This window comes from Bidens hawaiensis, unplaced genomic scaffold (assembly GCF_021521415.1).
Source record: "Bidens hawaiensis isolate Kalapana, Puna unplaced genomic scaffold, B.hawaiensis_p1.1 tig00054369_1, whole genome shotgun sequence".
Classification (NCBI taxonomy): Eukaryota; Viridiplantae; Streptophyta; class Magnoliopsida; order Asterales; family Asteraceae; genus Bidens; species Bidens hawaiensis.
The window spans coordinates 22,501-38,525 of record NW_027499811.1 but is presented as its reverse complement, the minus strand read 5'-3'; the positions used below and the strand labels follow the sequence as shown (position 1 = coordinate 38,525).

At 36.3% G+C, this 16,025-nt stretch overlaps 1 protein-coding gene across 1 annotated transcript; it reads left to right on the top strand.

Moving 5' to 3' along the window:
- Positions 1-14,740: 14,740 nt before the first annotated feature.
- LOC143600584 (uclacyanin 1-like) lies at positions 14,741-15,643 on the top strand. The gene has a single exon (XM_077078229.1). The coding sequence runs from the start codon at positions 14,957-14,959 to the stop codon at positions 15,641-15,643; it is 687 nt and encodes a 228-aa protein (XP_076934344.1). The 5' UTR covers positions 14,741-14,956.
- Positions 15,644-16,025: the final 382 nt, after the last annotated feature.

The following is a 16,025-nucleotide window of genomic DNA, read 5'->3' as shown; positions in this document are numbered from 1 at the left end:
TGAAATTTTGAACCCGTTGATTTCCCTTATATTTTTATCATTTTTTATTTGTGGCATAATTTCTTGTTTTTTTCTTCCGTTGTTACTTATATATGGTGCGTGAGGATTGATGGATGTATTTATCCGTTTTGTGTTTTGAGATTTATTATATATTTATATTTTGTTTTCACCATATATGAAATGTTTCTGATTATCATGCATCTATTAGACAAAATATATTATGTAAATAAGTATTTAGTTTATATTATCATTTGGTAATCAATTAATCATCTCTAGGCCAATTAGGGTTGGTGCATATTGTATAAATTCTCATTTATGTTGGTGTTAGCTCTATGTGAAACCTATTCGCGGCCACCCTAGACTACGGTCTTTCGATAGCCGCTTTCTGTCCCGCTGCTGTTTGGGTCATGATTTTATCTTGCTCCAAGGTTCAGTTGACCACCTTGGTTTGACCATCCGACTTTGGGTGGCAACTCGAACTCAAACTCAAACTCAGTGTAAGCCCAAACCCGACCAAATGAAAAGAGGCCAAAAAAAACATATCCACCCATTTCGTAAAACTATTAAGAGCGGAAGAGCCATTGCCCGTGTACCAGCCCAAATTCCATGGTCTAACCCACATAGGGCTGTTCACGAGCCGAGCGAAGGCTTGCTCATTGCTTGGCTCGTTTACAACCGAACGGCTGAAATTCGAACCGAGTGAAAAATGAAACGAGCCAAAATCGAACCGCACATTTTTCGATCGAACATCAAGCGATTTCGAACATTTTTTATTTCTCTTTCACCATAAAATTTTCAATAAGAAACACGTTTGAAGGTTGTAAATAATATATTTTGTAAACAAATTAGTAGTTTTTAGACAAACGCATAATAGGTTGTAAATTTTTAGGAGAAGAAATTTGAAGTGAGATATAATGAACATGTAAACAAACTTTTAGTATTGTGAAAACTTGAGTCGAACTAATAAAACTATAAAATTGATGGAATATGAAAAATTTTAAAGGGTTTAAAAAAATTGTATACTTATATTTTTTGTGTGTCGTCTATATATTTATATATCTGTTCATATATAATTATACATAAAATAAATTATAAATATTTGAGCCGAACCGAACCGAGTAGACCTTTGCTCGTTGCTTGGCTCGTTTACAAATCGAACCAAGTAGAGCGGCTCATTTACAATCAAGCGAAAAAACGATATACTTATATTTTATGTATGTCGTCTACATATTTATATATCTGTTCATATATAATTATACATAAAATAAATTATAAATATTCGAGCCGAACCGAACCGAGTAGACCGTTGCCACATGCGTAATATGTGTAAGATACATACACGTAAAAAAATTACAGAATTTTTTACGCACCGAGTCGACTTTTTACACATGTGTAACGGACGTAAAAGTTAGTGTAACCACTTACATTTTTATTCTCTCTCATACTTTGACTTTTTTGTCAGATTTAATCTCAACCACATATTTCAATCCAATTAATTAAATGTGTGGCCTAGAATTGACTTCTTAAGTTCTTAAAACTCACAAAGGTTCTCAAAATATCCCTCCCCTATATATATATATATATATATATATATATATATTTATCTAGTAATTGCATAATTAATCTACTTGTATATATATAACTACTTTACTTGATGCTCACAATTAGCACGTTAATTTCATTTGTACGTTAACTTTTCCATATATATATATATATAGGGTTAGGTTAGAATAAAAACCCACTTGAGTTGTGAAAACTCTAGAAACACATTCTCAACCACATGTTTTTAATTAAAGATTAAATCTTGTGGTCCAGAATTAAAGTTAATAAAAATGTAAAAGTTTATTTACATTTTCTCTCTCCTGAAAACATATATAAAAATGTAAAAAAAATAGCAAAACATTTTTTTATGTTTTCGATGTTTTGTATTAAATGTAACAACATATATTACATGTAACAAAAAAAAAACCCGATGTTACATAGAGTTTTTACGGGTTTTCTCAACTCAAGAGGGTTTTCAAACTATACTTATCCTATATATACATACATACATATATATATATATATATATATATATATATATATATATATTGTTACATTTAATACAAAACATCAAAAACATAAAAAATGTTTTGCTATTTTTTTTTATATTTTTTTAGTAATTTTTATATATGTTTTCAGAAGAGAGAAAATGTAAATAAACTTTTACATTTTTTGTTAACTTTAATTGTGGACCACAAGATTTAATTTTTAATTAAAAACATGTGATTGAGAATGAGTTTTTAGAGTTTTCACAACTCAAGTGGGTTATATACATATATATATATATATATATATATATATATATATATATATATATATATATATATAAGGGCATGTATAGCATGAAAACCTAATGCAACATCATTTTTTTTATTTTTACATATATAATATATGTTGTTGCATTTAATACAAAAATCGAAGAATAAAAAAAATTGTTTTGTAATTTTTTTTACATTTTTTTAACTTTTAAACATATTTTTTAGGAGAGAGAAAATGTACTTTTACTTGTATATTTTTATTAACTTTAATTATAGATCATAAGTTTCAAACTTTAATTATAAACATGTGGTTGAGAATGTGTTTCTAGAGTTTTCGTAACCCAAGTGAGTTTTATTTTATCCCAACGCGATATAATAAAGCATTTAACAAGGATAGTGTAAGAAATTTTTTAAAAGAATTTTAAATGATGTTATATGCATATAGTACGAGGGCAAAATTGAAATATATAATTACCTAGAACCATATGATGCCCTCACCATGTTTTCTTGGTGCACCCATTCGTTGGTGACTTGAATGTGGTGATTTGAATTCATATGCAGAAGAATGATTTTGTAACAGCCGATTGAATGCGGGCGTGAGGTTAAGAAGAAACCATTGAACGACATCAACACATTCATCTTTGTGATACATGGTGTGATTGAATGATCTAACTATGGATACTAGTAAAATAGGTAAGCACATGAAAGATGCGCATGCTCCAGTATGCAAGAAGAATGACAAGAATGAATGAGAATGTAAATGAATGTATAACAAAGAAATGTTATGTTAGATGTATCTTCGGATACGAAAGAGTCATGTGTCGATTAGAACTCACTCAGCATGTAGCTGACTTTTAGTATGCATTTAGGTATTATGGATAACGATGAGCTTGAAGTGTGTACTAGGCTATCCATATTGAAGATTATATATGAGAGAGAGGGAGAGAGAGGTTAAATGTAAGGTTTTAGTTTCCACAATTGTAATGTCTAATCTTTGATGTTAAACCAAGTTCATGTGTAATTCCAACTAAATATAAGGTACATGGGTTTAGAGCTTTACATTTAATATTGCAAACTTAGTCCAAACATTTGTGAAGGAGTTCATGCTTAGTCTTTACCGTTACTCCGTGTTAGTATAACGAGAAAGTGATATCATGTGTCATTCATGGCAGATAATTGTGTCTATTCAAATTTGAACCCTGATAAAATACTCACTACTAAAAAATTGGCCTAAGGCAACTTTTATTTTACAAAAAAAAAAAAAACTGCATTAGGCGAAGTTGCATTAGACCTAACATAACCTTTTTGTTAGATAACACAACTGTTTCTTTCAAATACAACGTTTTAAAAAGGTTGCATTTGAAAGAAACACTTGCGTTATCTGATAAAAAGGTTGCATTAGATTTAATGCAACTTCACTTAATGCAGTTTTTTTTTTTGTAAAATAAAGGTTGCCTTAGGCATCCTTTGTAAGAAATTAATCAAAATGTTTGAAGTATCATATATTATCTTGATGAGTTTTAGAGTTGGATGACTAGCACCACTTGAAAGTAAAATGCTTGGCGTGAATACTTGTAAAGGGGGTCATAAAATCCAAGAACGCTCAAGGACTAAGACGTAAGACTCATTCTTTTTAGTCTATAGTTGTTCGATGTTCAAAAATATTGGGCCATCAGGAAGGGGGTTATAAAATCCTAGAGCGTTCAAGAACTATCACGCAACTCGGGCATTACTATCATGGGCAGGTCTTGTCATGTGGTACCAACTAACCAAGGTAATGGAAAGTGATCTAAACAATAACCACATGCTGATATGCATCAAGGGACTAAAATACGCAAAACTCAAAGCTCTATTATAGCAAATAGTTTTGGCTTATGTTTCAATGTAATCACTACTATTTAATAAATTGTTTCATTCTAGTATAATACAGTCATCATCATCATCATCATCGTACTCAGTAAATCCCACCGATAGCAAAGCTATGGTAGGTTTGAGGAGGGTAAGATGTAGACAACCTTACCTCTACCCCCATAGGAATAGAGAGGCTGCTTCCAGTGAGACCCCCGGCTCGATAGTGGTTTTGCATCAAGCTTTGGACATAAGGCACATAACACTCAACCATCGATACCCAGGCCGATTGATGCATGTACTCTTGTCTTTAGTTTCCTGTAAAACAACCGATTTAAGTTTGCTAATAAAGAAAAAACAATAGCACAGTAACATCTTCTTCTTCATCAATGTCTACCAACATATCCAGTTCATTTCCCTACACAATTGCTTCTTCGACTACCACCGCAACCTTCTCTTTGTAAGGCCCCGATCCCGGAACCCTACTTTAGCGTTGGATTTACTCATAAACATAGTTCTAAAATCAGAGTTCATTAAAACTTTTCGCAGAATCATTAAAACTTCATACATTACATTACACATCAATGAATATTGTCTTAACAAAAGTACACATATCTTAAAACATAGCATATTAATTCATGACATTCCTTTCCAAGATACCAGTCTTCCAGTCCCTGCCACGTGCCTTCCTCAAGCCAGCCTCTTCAATCTATTTACCTGCGTGCATACTAAAAGTCAGCTATGCTGAGTGAGTTATAGTTAAGCAGGTAACATATATCTCATTCTCATTCTTACACATTTATATATATATATATATATCCGAAGACACATATTATATTTGCTCTTACGTTCTTACTTCCATACTTTCATACTTCTTCTTACTCTAGCTATTTCATACGTACATATCGTTCTACGTTTTAAAGAGCCTTTCGCCCTATAACCTTCGCAGATATTATTAGGGTCTGCAACCCTTTCATTCTTCGCCTATATTATTAGGGTAGGCAACCCTTTCATTCTTTGCATATATTATTAGGGTATGCAACCCTTTCATTCTTCGCATATATTATTAGGGTATGCAACCCTTTCATTCTTCAACCCTACATATCATACATACCATTCATACACTACACATATCGTACATACCTTTCTTTCATTAGCTATATCTGTTCTCATATACCTCTTCACACATACGTTTAACTCTTTCTACACTAATTAGGTATATTTATAAACATTCGTACGGCATACACTTACCACTTAAGGTAAGTGTATTAACTAATCACATTGAGTATGCACACAGCCCCAAAACATAACACATAAATGGGGCTAGAAACTCACCTGGGTCCTGTTTCTCTCGGAGTTAAGTGTGATGCCCTTCCTTATCTGTGCACGGCTAATTGTGTAACAAGGCACGGGTATCAATTATCCATTTCAACTACTTCTTACATCTAGGTGAATGAAACCCTCAACTAACGGGGTCCGGGAGCAGCGCCCCTGGTAGCGGGGTCTAGGGGCAGTAGCCCCTAGCAGGGTCCAAGGGGCAGAGCCCCTGGCTGGGGTTGAGCTGCCAGGTCAGCTCGAAAAAATTTTATTTTCATTAATAGGTCCTTTATCAAAAACGTATCAGAAAAATGAATCGGGTCACGTTTTACAACATTTTAAAATTTCACATGAGAGAATTTCGCTTCGCATGGAACTTTTTCGCTTCGCATGGAACTGTTTCGCTTCACATGGAACTTTTTCACTTTGCATGACTGTGCGATGCGAAATTACCTTTTTCGCTTCGCATGGTCATGCGATGCGAAATAGTTTTTTTCCGCTTCGCATGGCTTATTATAAAGAAATTCTTCTTTTTTTTCGTTTATCATTTAATGGCCATTTTACTTCGTGACTCTTCCTTAGGACCCTATTTTACCCTTTTGGGTTGTACCAACTTTGTATACTTGCGTTTTAGAAGGCCCGAACATCACATTTTTACCATATAACATTCTCGTGGGGTGTAAAACCCCATAACCGCAGCGGAAACGTAAACGGGATGCAACAGACACCTCTGATATCAACCACATTGTTTATAAAGAAAACTGAATACATTAATATACTTCAAAATACATTATCTCGTATTTCATTACCGTCTAGGTGTTACACACATCATACATTACGATACATAATTCTATGTAATATAATGTATCCTAACATCCCACACGCAAATCTTACACACATCAAGCACTTAGCACGTAAGCAATCACTTCATCTTAATTGTACCTGAAAAGCATGTGAGAAAACGGGTCAACTACGAATAGTTGGTGAGTTTCAAAATTTGAGTAAACCTTGATAAATCAATATCATAATATAATATTATCTGGGGACACTGTTAACCCAGTACTGTACCCTTTCTGGGGGCAATGTTAACCCAGAAACACCTCTTTGGACATCTGGGGACACTGTTAACCCAGCACTGTACCCATTCCGGGGGTAATGTTAACCCAGAAACACTTCTAGAGACATCTGGGGACACTGTTAACCCAGTACTGTACCCATTCCGTACGATTCCCGTACAATCAAATATTTATAAATACACGCAAATCCATGCGTTCAGTATGTACTTAAACATTTCAATAGTAACATGCTTCCGCCCCGGGAAAATATTTGAAAACAATTCAGAAAAAGGGGCTCGTGAAACTCACCTTAGCACATGCAAGCAGGTAACAACAATCATTATCAGTTAACACGTCCAATCTGTAATATGATCTTTACGATCGTTACTATACACTCATTATTAATATAATTTTAACCAAGTTAACCGGTACATCTGGGGACACTGTTATCCCAGCACTGTACCCGTTCTGGGGGCAATGTTAACCCAGAAACACTTCTCCGGACTCAGATTGTGATATCGTTTAGAGTTCCATGGTCACAACTACTATTAGTCGTTTTTCTCGTTTTGCGTGCCTAGCACGGTTATCCCATTTTACGTTTCAAAAATGAGTTTGGTCACACACGACCCGAAAGTAGTGGTTGGCTGATAATTTAATTAATGTTGTGAAATTTGAGCTCGGTTTAGACGCCCCGATTGGCCGCGGGACCCGTTTCCGTCTTTGGCGTACCGGAAACTGTTAAATCGGTTAAAAATACCCAAATCATCCGAATTATTTTCGATTGATTCATTTTTACTTGTTTAACTCTATTATATGAAAATAGTTCATTTTTAGGGTTTTTATACACCAGTCAGTTCGTTTAGACGAACTTTACCGGTTTGTGCGTTTTAGACTTTAAAAGTTTGTTTTTATCTTCTTTTTAGCACAAATAATTATCCGTTTAGTCTCGGATCTTGAAATTTTGCACAAATCACTTTTTGACAGTGGGGAATTTTATAAAAATATTTCCAGAATTAATTTTTATATTTAAAATTTATTTATCTATTTTTAAACACCATTTAAACACTAAATATGTCGTAAATACCAAAAGACCTTAGAAAAATCCCAAATTTTTCCTGGATGTCCCCTGCCATCCACATAGTCCCCTGTAATTTTTCCAGAACCAAAATCTCTTTTTACATGCCATTTTCACTAAAACCGAGCTAGAAAACCCTAGAACTCGTTTAACCGAAAATCCTACTTAGAAAAACTTTGTGTGTGACTTATACATGTTATAAAAAGCTTGTCTGAAATTTTCCAGAATTTTTCATGATATTTAACTGTTTTTCACCATTTTTAGCCAAAACCGAGCATTAAATTCACCAAATATTCATCCTTTGTCCAAAAATTACCAAAAATTCACAGAACTCATATTTTTATGTATTTAACACCTCTGTAAAATTTCATGACCTAACTCCAAACCATCAACAATCTGTCCAAAACCGAAAATAAACCGAATATACCTTTCGTTTTCCGCCACTACAAGCTACAAACTCGTCTTTCCGCCTTATGTACCACTAAACACAGAGCCTACAACCAACATACCACAATACCAAGCAAGTTACACTCACGATCAAGCCTCTTACACTATAGTTTCGGTTATTGCTTTAAAAACAAAGTTTAAACCGTAAAAATTCGTTTTTGGTTCGTTTAACTCCTTTCTTGAACCAAGATCCCTTGTATAACCCGTATACATCACTTGATCATGCAAGAATCGGTTTTCATCTTTGAAACCTCATTTTCTTGCAAATAAACTCAAGAAACGAAGATGAACACGTGCATAACTCGATCATTACCTTGTTTTTCTTGCTAGAACTCTCGGTTTTTGAATCATAATATGGAAAGGATTGAAGATCATGGAGAATGTTTGATGTAAAAAAGAAATGAATGGAATGGGGTGATACCCCTAGTCCGATCGGAATAATGAGGGGGTGGGGTGGGACCCACCTCTTCAATTCTAGCCACATGTTTGGATTCTCGAAATCTGGATAATGTTTTGGATAATCTGGTTCAGTTCGTTTTTCGGTTAAATGTTTAATTTAACTTAAAACGAGACTAAAACGGTCGTTTTTCGGCTTAAAAATGAAATTTATATAAAACCGATTTAAAAACTTTAAAAACTTAAACCATGACATTCATTAACTTAAAATATCTTATTATTAATAATTGCGCATCTTTTTCGGCTTGATCGATCGTCCCTTGTTTGGTTTGGTATTAAAGGTTTCGTTTAACGTACCGACGTACTATTAAATCGAAATTCTTTTTCTGTGCCGTACTTTACTTATCCTGAAGCATTAATGCTTCGTAACATCACTAATTATTATAGATATCGTCTATAATTGAACCCTCGATTCGTTCGGGTCTCAATAACTATCGATCGATTAATCGCATATTCAATACGATGAATTATATATTCACGTACAATCGATACAGTGAACCACGTATTCTCGTATAATTACTATGGTAATTCATGTACCCGACATTAAATATAACGTAACTACTGTCTACCGGTTAGGGTATCCCTGGTTTCGTCGGAATCGTTACATTCTCCCCCCGTTAAGAAATTTCGTCCTCGAAATTTTACACGCCCACTATCCCCTTCCGAGAGAAAGGTGGGGGTTTTTTTCCTTCAGAATTCACCCTCGCGTTACCAGATATAATCTGGTCCTCGCTGTGAATTCCACTTAATCTTAATCAATAAAGCTTGGTATGTCCAAACTGTTTAGTTTTCCCGTCTACTATCTCTACGAAATTATTTATGATAACAAGCATGTCTTCTATGAGTACCTCCATTACTAGTACTTTCGTTGCCTCATCGCTTAGGTCCTTTTCAATCCGTATACATGGCAAAACATCATGTATAGTACTTAGCCCCTGGAGTACTTTAATCGATAACTAAATGACCAATCATGGAGATAGTCTCATGAGGTCCAATATATTAAGGAGCTATTTTCGGTTTTGCCAAACCTCATATCACCTCTCGAAGGTGATGTCTTAAAAAATGCCTTGTCACCTCTTTCCAGTGACAATGGTTTCCTTTGAATGTTGGCATAAATCCTTTGCCAATCTCGCGCTGCTTTCAACTTATCTTAAATATTATAAATCCGATTGGTTGTTTCTCGAATCAATTCAAATCTTATGGCTTGATTGACGCCCACTTTCAATTTAACAAATTGGTGTTAATTACTTCACCCATAGAAAGCTTCAAGCTCTCGATGCTTCCTTCCCCTCCTTCCAATAATGGAAGTAGGATGACTATTTCGATCTGAGATCATTGAAAATGGTACTCCACGACGATATACCATTTCACCATCATGAATTTGGGCGAGAATTCGTTGTGGTAATCGTCATGGATTGGGATGAAATGCGAGGATTGGTTAATCGATCCGCGATTACCCAATTTACACCATGCCTTTGATATATCTTGGGAATTTGCGTCCCGAAATCCATTGTAATTTATTCCCACTATCATTGGCGAATTTTCTGTCGTTGTGGCGTTCCCTAGGGTTTTCGGTATGCAGCCTTATCTCTTGCATAACATAAATATTCACCAACATACGTAACCATATCTTTCTCCACGCTCGGCCATTAATAAATTCCTTTCAGATATTCGTATCATCAATAGTCTAATCCGATCCCGGATGTATGGAATATTTCAATCTATGCGCTTCGTCCATGATTAATTCACGAAGGTCATGGAGGGTCGGGATCCAAACCCGATTTTTGTAATAGAGAATTTCGTCCACGCGCTGTTCGAAATTCTTCTCATTGCCGTAAAGTCCTTCCTTTTCCAAATGTTCCTCTTTCAACGCCTCACGTTGAGCGACTCGAATCAGGTCCGAAAGGTTCGACTGGACTATCATCCCTAGCGCTTTCACTCGCAATGGCTTAACCCGATCTTTCCTACTCAAGGCATCGGCTACGACGTTAGCCTTGCCGGGGTGATTCCGGATGTCACAGTCATAATCGTTTAACAACTCGACCCATCTTCATTGCCTCATATTCAGTTCTTTCTGATCGAATATGTGCTGCAAAATTTTATGATCGGCGAAGATGGTGCACTTCGTACCGTAGAGATAATGTCTCCAGATTTTAAGTTCGAAGATAACCGCTCCCAGTTCTAAGTCGTGAGTAGTGTAATTTTTCTCGTGTACTTTTAACTGTCGGGAAGCATAGGCTATAACCTTATTATTCTGCATCAACACGCATCCTAACCCTCTACGCGATGCGTCACAATACGCGACAAAACCATCGTCTCCGTCGGGGAGACTTAAAATCGGCGCTTGGCACAATTTTAATGGTTTCCATCTTATTTGGATCTATGTGAAATCCTTGTTGCTTTACAACATGACCAAGGGATTATGCCTTCTTTATTCAAAATCACATTTCGAAAACTTCGCGTACAACTCCTCTTGCTTTAACACTTCCACAATTTTCCTTACACGTCGTTCGTGCTCTTCTTTACGTTGCAAATATATCAAAATATTATCAATGAATGCTATGACAAATTTGTCAAAATAAAGTTTACAGACTCGGTTCATGAGTTCCATGAATGCTGCCGGCGCATTTGTTAGCCCGAAAGGCATAACTAAGAATTCATAATGGCCGTAGCGAGTCCGAAACGCTGTTGTTGCAACGTCCTCCTCTTGGATTTTTCATTTGGTGATAACTATATTTAAGACCAATTTTCTAAATATAAATCGCCCTTTGCAGTTGGTTAAACAGATCATTTACTTCGAAGAAGTGAATACCTATTCTTGATCGTCACTTTATTCAATTCTCCCTAATCAATACATATCCTAACACTTCCGTCCTTCATTTCCCAAATAACACTGGTTCACCCCATGGTGACCAACTAGGTCGTACGAATCCTTTATCCAACAATTCTTGTAACTTATTGGATAATTCTTGCATCTCGGACGGTGCAAGTCGGTGGGGTGCTTTAGCAACAGGACCAGCTTGAGACATTAAATCGATTCTGAATTCGACCTGTCGGGTTGGCGGTAATCCAGGAAGTTCTACTGGGAACACTTGTGGAAATTCGCGTACCATCGGGATATCTTCTATATGTCTTCTTTTAAATACTTTGGCAATCGCGTTTGTTAAATACACCACGTCTTCTTGTCGTAAATATTATAACATCTCAAGATGAGATTAGAGTGGTAACATAATACCGTACACTTTTCTCTGTATCTAATCGCTTCATCGTCCGAAGGAGAGCTTCTAATCATCTTCTTTTCATATTTGATTTCAGCTTCATGTTGAGTTAGCCAATCCATGTTAACTATTACGTCAAAACTTCTTAACTTTACTGGTCGTAGGTCAATAAGGAAAGGTTAATCGTTCAGAATAATAGGACAATTCCGAACAATTTAGTTAACCATTAGGGGTTTACCGTTAGCGATTCTACAGTATAGGGTTCTATAGTTTCACTAATTGGTATCTTTCCAAATGATAGGAGGTTAACAGGAACTAACTTCTACCGACGACCGTAAAAATATCACTGAAGCCTATTGATTTAAGACTACAACATACTTAATACCGCCTTTGGATCATGACGTGCTTTATTCGAATTACTCACAAAAGCACGGCTCCTTGCTTGATCAGTGGTTGATGCTTGTCATGAGGTTCGTCTTCCAACGACACCTTGGTTCAACTTTGGGCAATTTCTCTTGAAACGTTCTGTACTGCCACATTCATAGCAAGTACAACTGTTTGGCATAATTTGGTTTCTTTGAATGGATTGTTATAGAAGTTGTTGGGTTCGGAGTGGTTGTACACGAATGGGTTGGGGTTGCCGGTTCACATGGCTTCAATTGGTTCTACAATTAGGGCATTACGTCCATCTTTACCACACCTGTGGCCTACTATCACTCGACATTCTTCTTCCTGCCGATAACCATATTTTCCACCTTTAGGGGAGGACCCTTCATGCGGTTCAAGTTTTCACACCAGAACTAGTCTTAGTATAATTCTGGGTTGTAGGACATACCTACTTATTCGAAAGCCTATCTTGCACTATACCTTTTTCATTTCTCTTCTTTAACACTCGACGTCTCACTTAACGTCCTTCCATTCCGCTTCCCATAGAGTCAAATATATCAATGCTGGCTTGCGACCCAACCCTTCCAAAGGTTGTATATTTTACAGGATTGACTATACTCCTTATCGATGGAGTTAGTCCCCAATATAGCGCTCACTTCGCTTAGTTTCAGGAGTAATTAGCCATGTTACCAGACATGACAATTCCTTCAAACGATTAGCGTGTTCTAAGTGATCAGCACACAACATTTCTATCTGCCATAGCTCAGTTTCCAACCTCTGAACTTAATTACTTGAATAAAAGTGCTCTAGCACAAGAATTTTAAATTCTGACCATATCGTCTGGGTAATAATTTTCTAACTATAATTTTGTACCATCGTGTTCCATCACGATACAACATAATCTACCAACATATCTGTAGCATATTTCACTACACCATGTTCTAGACTCTTACCAATATCCTTAACCATTTCGATCTTTTCTATCCACTCGCTAATCTATTCCTCCCTTTACCATCAGCAAACTATTAATAATTTCCTTAACACAACCAACAAACATATCCTTCATACCGGATCTAATTCATTACGACTACTATTCATGTTTAGTTTATAACTAATACTTGTAGTCATAATAGTATTCGGTGGGACATTATCACTCTTAGTAATACCACTAAGAATTGAAATATTTCTATTCATGTGATTGCTCGATCCATAATTCTGCGATCACATTTGCATCAACACTAGCAGTGATCTGTGATACGTCATTCGGTATTATCATCTGCTATCTTTGAGCAATCAACTGACTCATATCAATCTCCATCATTGGAGTTATTCTTTTATGTCATTCTGCCGTACCCATCCCGTACGCAGTAATCAATACTAATCTCACCGTATAACTCGTTACCAGCTCAATCATAACAGCAGGTACACATACACACCAAATATTATCATACATATTACACATACCGGTATCTAGTATATATGTCCCACAAATATAATATCATAAGGACTTAACCTGACGTCGGTTAACGTTTAAATATGTTTCATAACCCTAGTCACCAACTGACATATAGATCTTTCTCAACAAAGATTAATGTTTAATAAGCTTGATTTCAATATCCTTCTGCATGTCAGCATAACCGATACATGCTCACCGTGAGCACCAAACGATTACGTACCACGGAGTTATAATATCCGTGTCTATTTGTATATCCGGCATACACGGTATACCACCTACGAACGAACAACCAACTAGGCTATAATGATTCCAACACCTCTTTGTGTATGGGTAATCATTCTATTCGAGTATACATGGGTTTGGGCATCTAACGGATGTAAGGTTAACATAGGGAGTTGCAAGGTTCAAGGTGATCGCGCACATGGGTTACCTTCAAATATTATCAATTACTATTATGGGAAATTATATCACTTGCTCAGTCAATGTCCTCAGGCGTTCTAGGTTCGCTAAAATCGGTGATTCTCGAACTTAGCTACCTTCACCCCAATCTTCGCATTCTCGAACTTAGCTACCTTCACCCCAATCTTCGACCATGGCTGGTTGGCCTCCACCTCTTCCACCAATCTGTTGTTCATGTCGAACTTAGCTACCTTCACCCCAATCTTCGCATTCAACACCTTTATTTTGCCTAACTTTTCCAGAAGAGCTTGAATATTCTCCACCCCTTTGAACCTCACAAAGCCGAACCAATTTCCCCTTATATCCCGCTTTCTAGCAATGTAAACATCCGACACCGTCCCAAGATGTCGACATTCTAACCAAAGGTCTGTACTCGTTAATCCTTCAGGCAAGTTTGTCACAAAGAAAGATGTTTCCGCTGACTTTTGTCGCCGCCGCTCCTCCCTCTCCATTTTTAAATATGTTAAATATGATTAATTTATGTGTTATAAGTTAACTAAAAAGTGTATATTGTTTTATCACTTCACAGACAATGAATTATAATTAATATGGTAATCGGAGTGGTCACAGATTTAACCATAAAAATGTAACGAATATTGGTCTAACCAGTAATTTCAAAAGTCTTATATTAATTTATCGTTGTGTTATGTAAAACCATAATACAATAATAATAATAATAATAATAATAATAATAATAATCATAAACTGAAAAATTCAAGAATATTATAGAAGAGGTCAAAACTAAAAGTCTATAAATCAAAGAAATTGTCATTTGTGAAAGATGACATGTTAGGATTGTCAACAAAATGAAAGGACGGGCAATTTGAAGGCATTTAATGTTCCTCCTATAAATATTAAACCCAAATGTATCATATTTCATCAACAAATTCAAAAAGTCAGTTCTTGAAATAAGAAATTTGTTTAAATCAAGTTCAAATATGGCAAGTTTTGGTTCGAATTTTGTGATGCTTATGGTCATAATGGTTGCATTCATGCAGTTTCACGGTAACATGGCACAAACCACGCACGTAGTTGGCGATGCCTTAGGTTGGACCATTCCTTCCGGTGGTGCCGCAGCTTACACCACTTGGGCTTCACAACAAACATTTATTGTTGGCGATACTCTTGTGTTTAACTTCACCAACGGATTGCACGACGTTGCGGAGGTTTCAGCAGCGGCATACGATCCATGCACTTCCACCAACCCCATATCCCTCATCACCACAGGCCCCGCAACCCTTGCTTTGACCACAGCTGGCTCACATTATTACATTTGCACGTTCACGAGTCATTGCCAAATTGGTCAGAAGTTGGCCATCAACGTCTCCGCCTCCACCACCTCACCCCCAACACCTACCACACCGGCATCTCCACCCACCACCACTCCTCCTTCAACTCCTACACCACCAACGTCGACACCAACCACCACTCCTTCACCAGCAGCACCTACAACACCTACCGAACCCTGTCCCCCCACCTCTTCTCCAACCTCCAGCCCAGCATCACCACCAACCACCAGTTCCGGCAGCACCACTCCACCACCGCCACCTAATAGTGGAGCTACATCTTTCACCGCAGTTGTACCCGCCACTCTCTTGGCCATTGCCATAGGTTTTTTGAATTAGTGAAATTTTGAACCCGTTGATTTCCCTTATATTTTTATCATTTTTTATTTGTGGCATAATTTCTTGTTTTTTTCTTCCGTTGTTACTTATATATGGTGCGTGAGGATTGATGGATGTATTTATCCGTTTTGTGTTTTGAGATTTATTATATATTTATATTTTGTTTTCACCATATATGAAATGTTTCTGATTATCATGCATCTATTAGACAAAATATATTATGTAAATAAGTATTTAGTTTATATTATCATTTGGTAATCAATTAATCATCTCTAGGCCAATTAGGGTTGGTGCATATTGTATAAATTCTCATTTATGTTGGTGTTAGCTCTATGTGAAACCTATTCGCGGCCACCCTAGACTACGGTCTTTCGATAGCCGC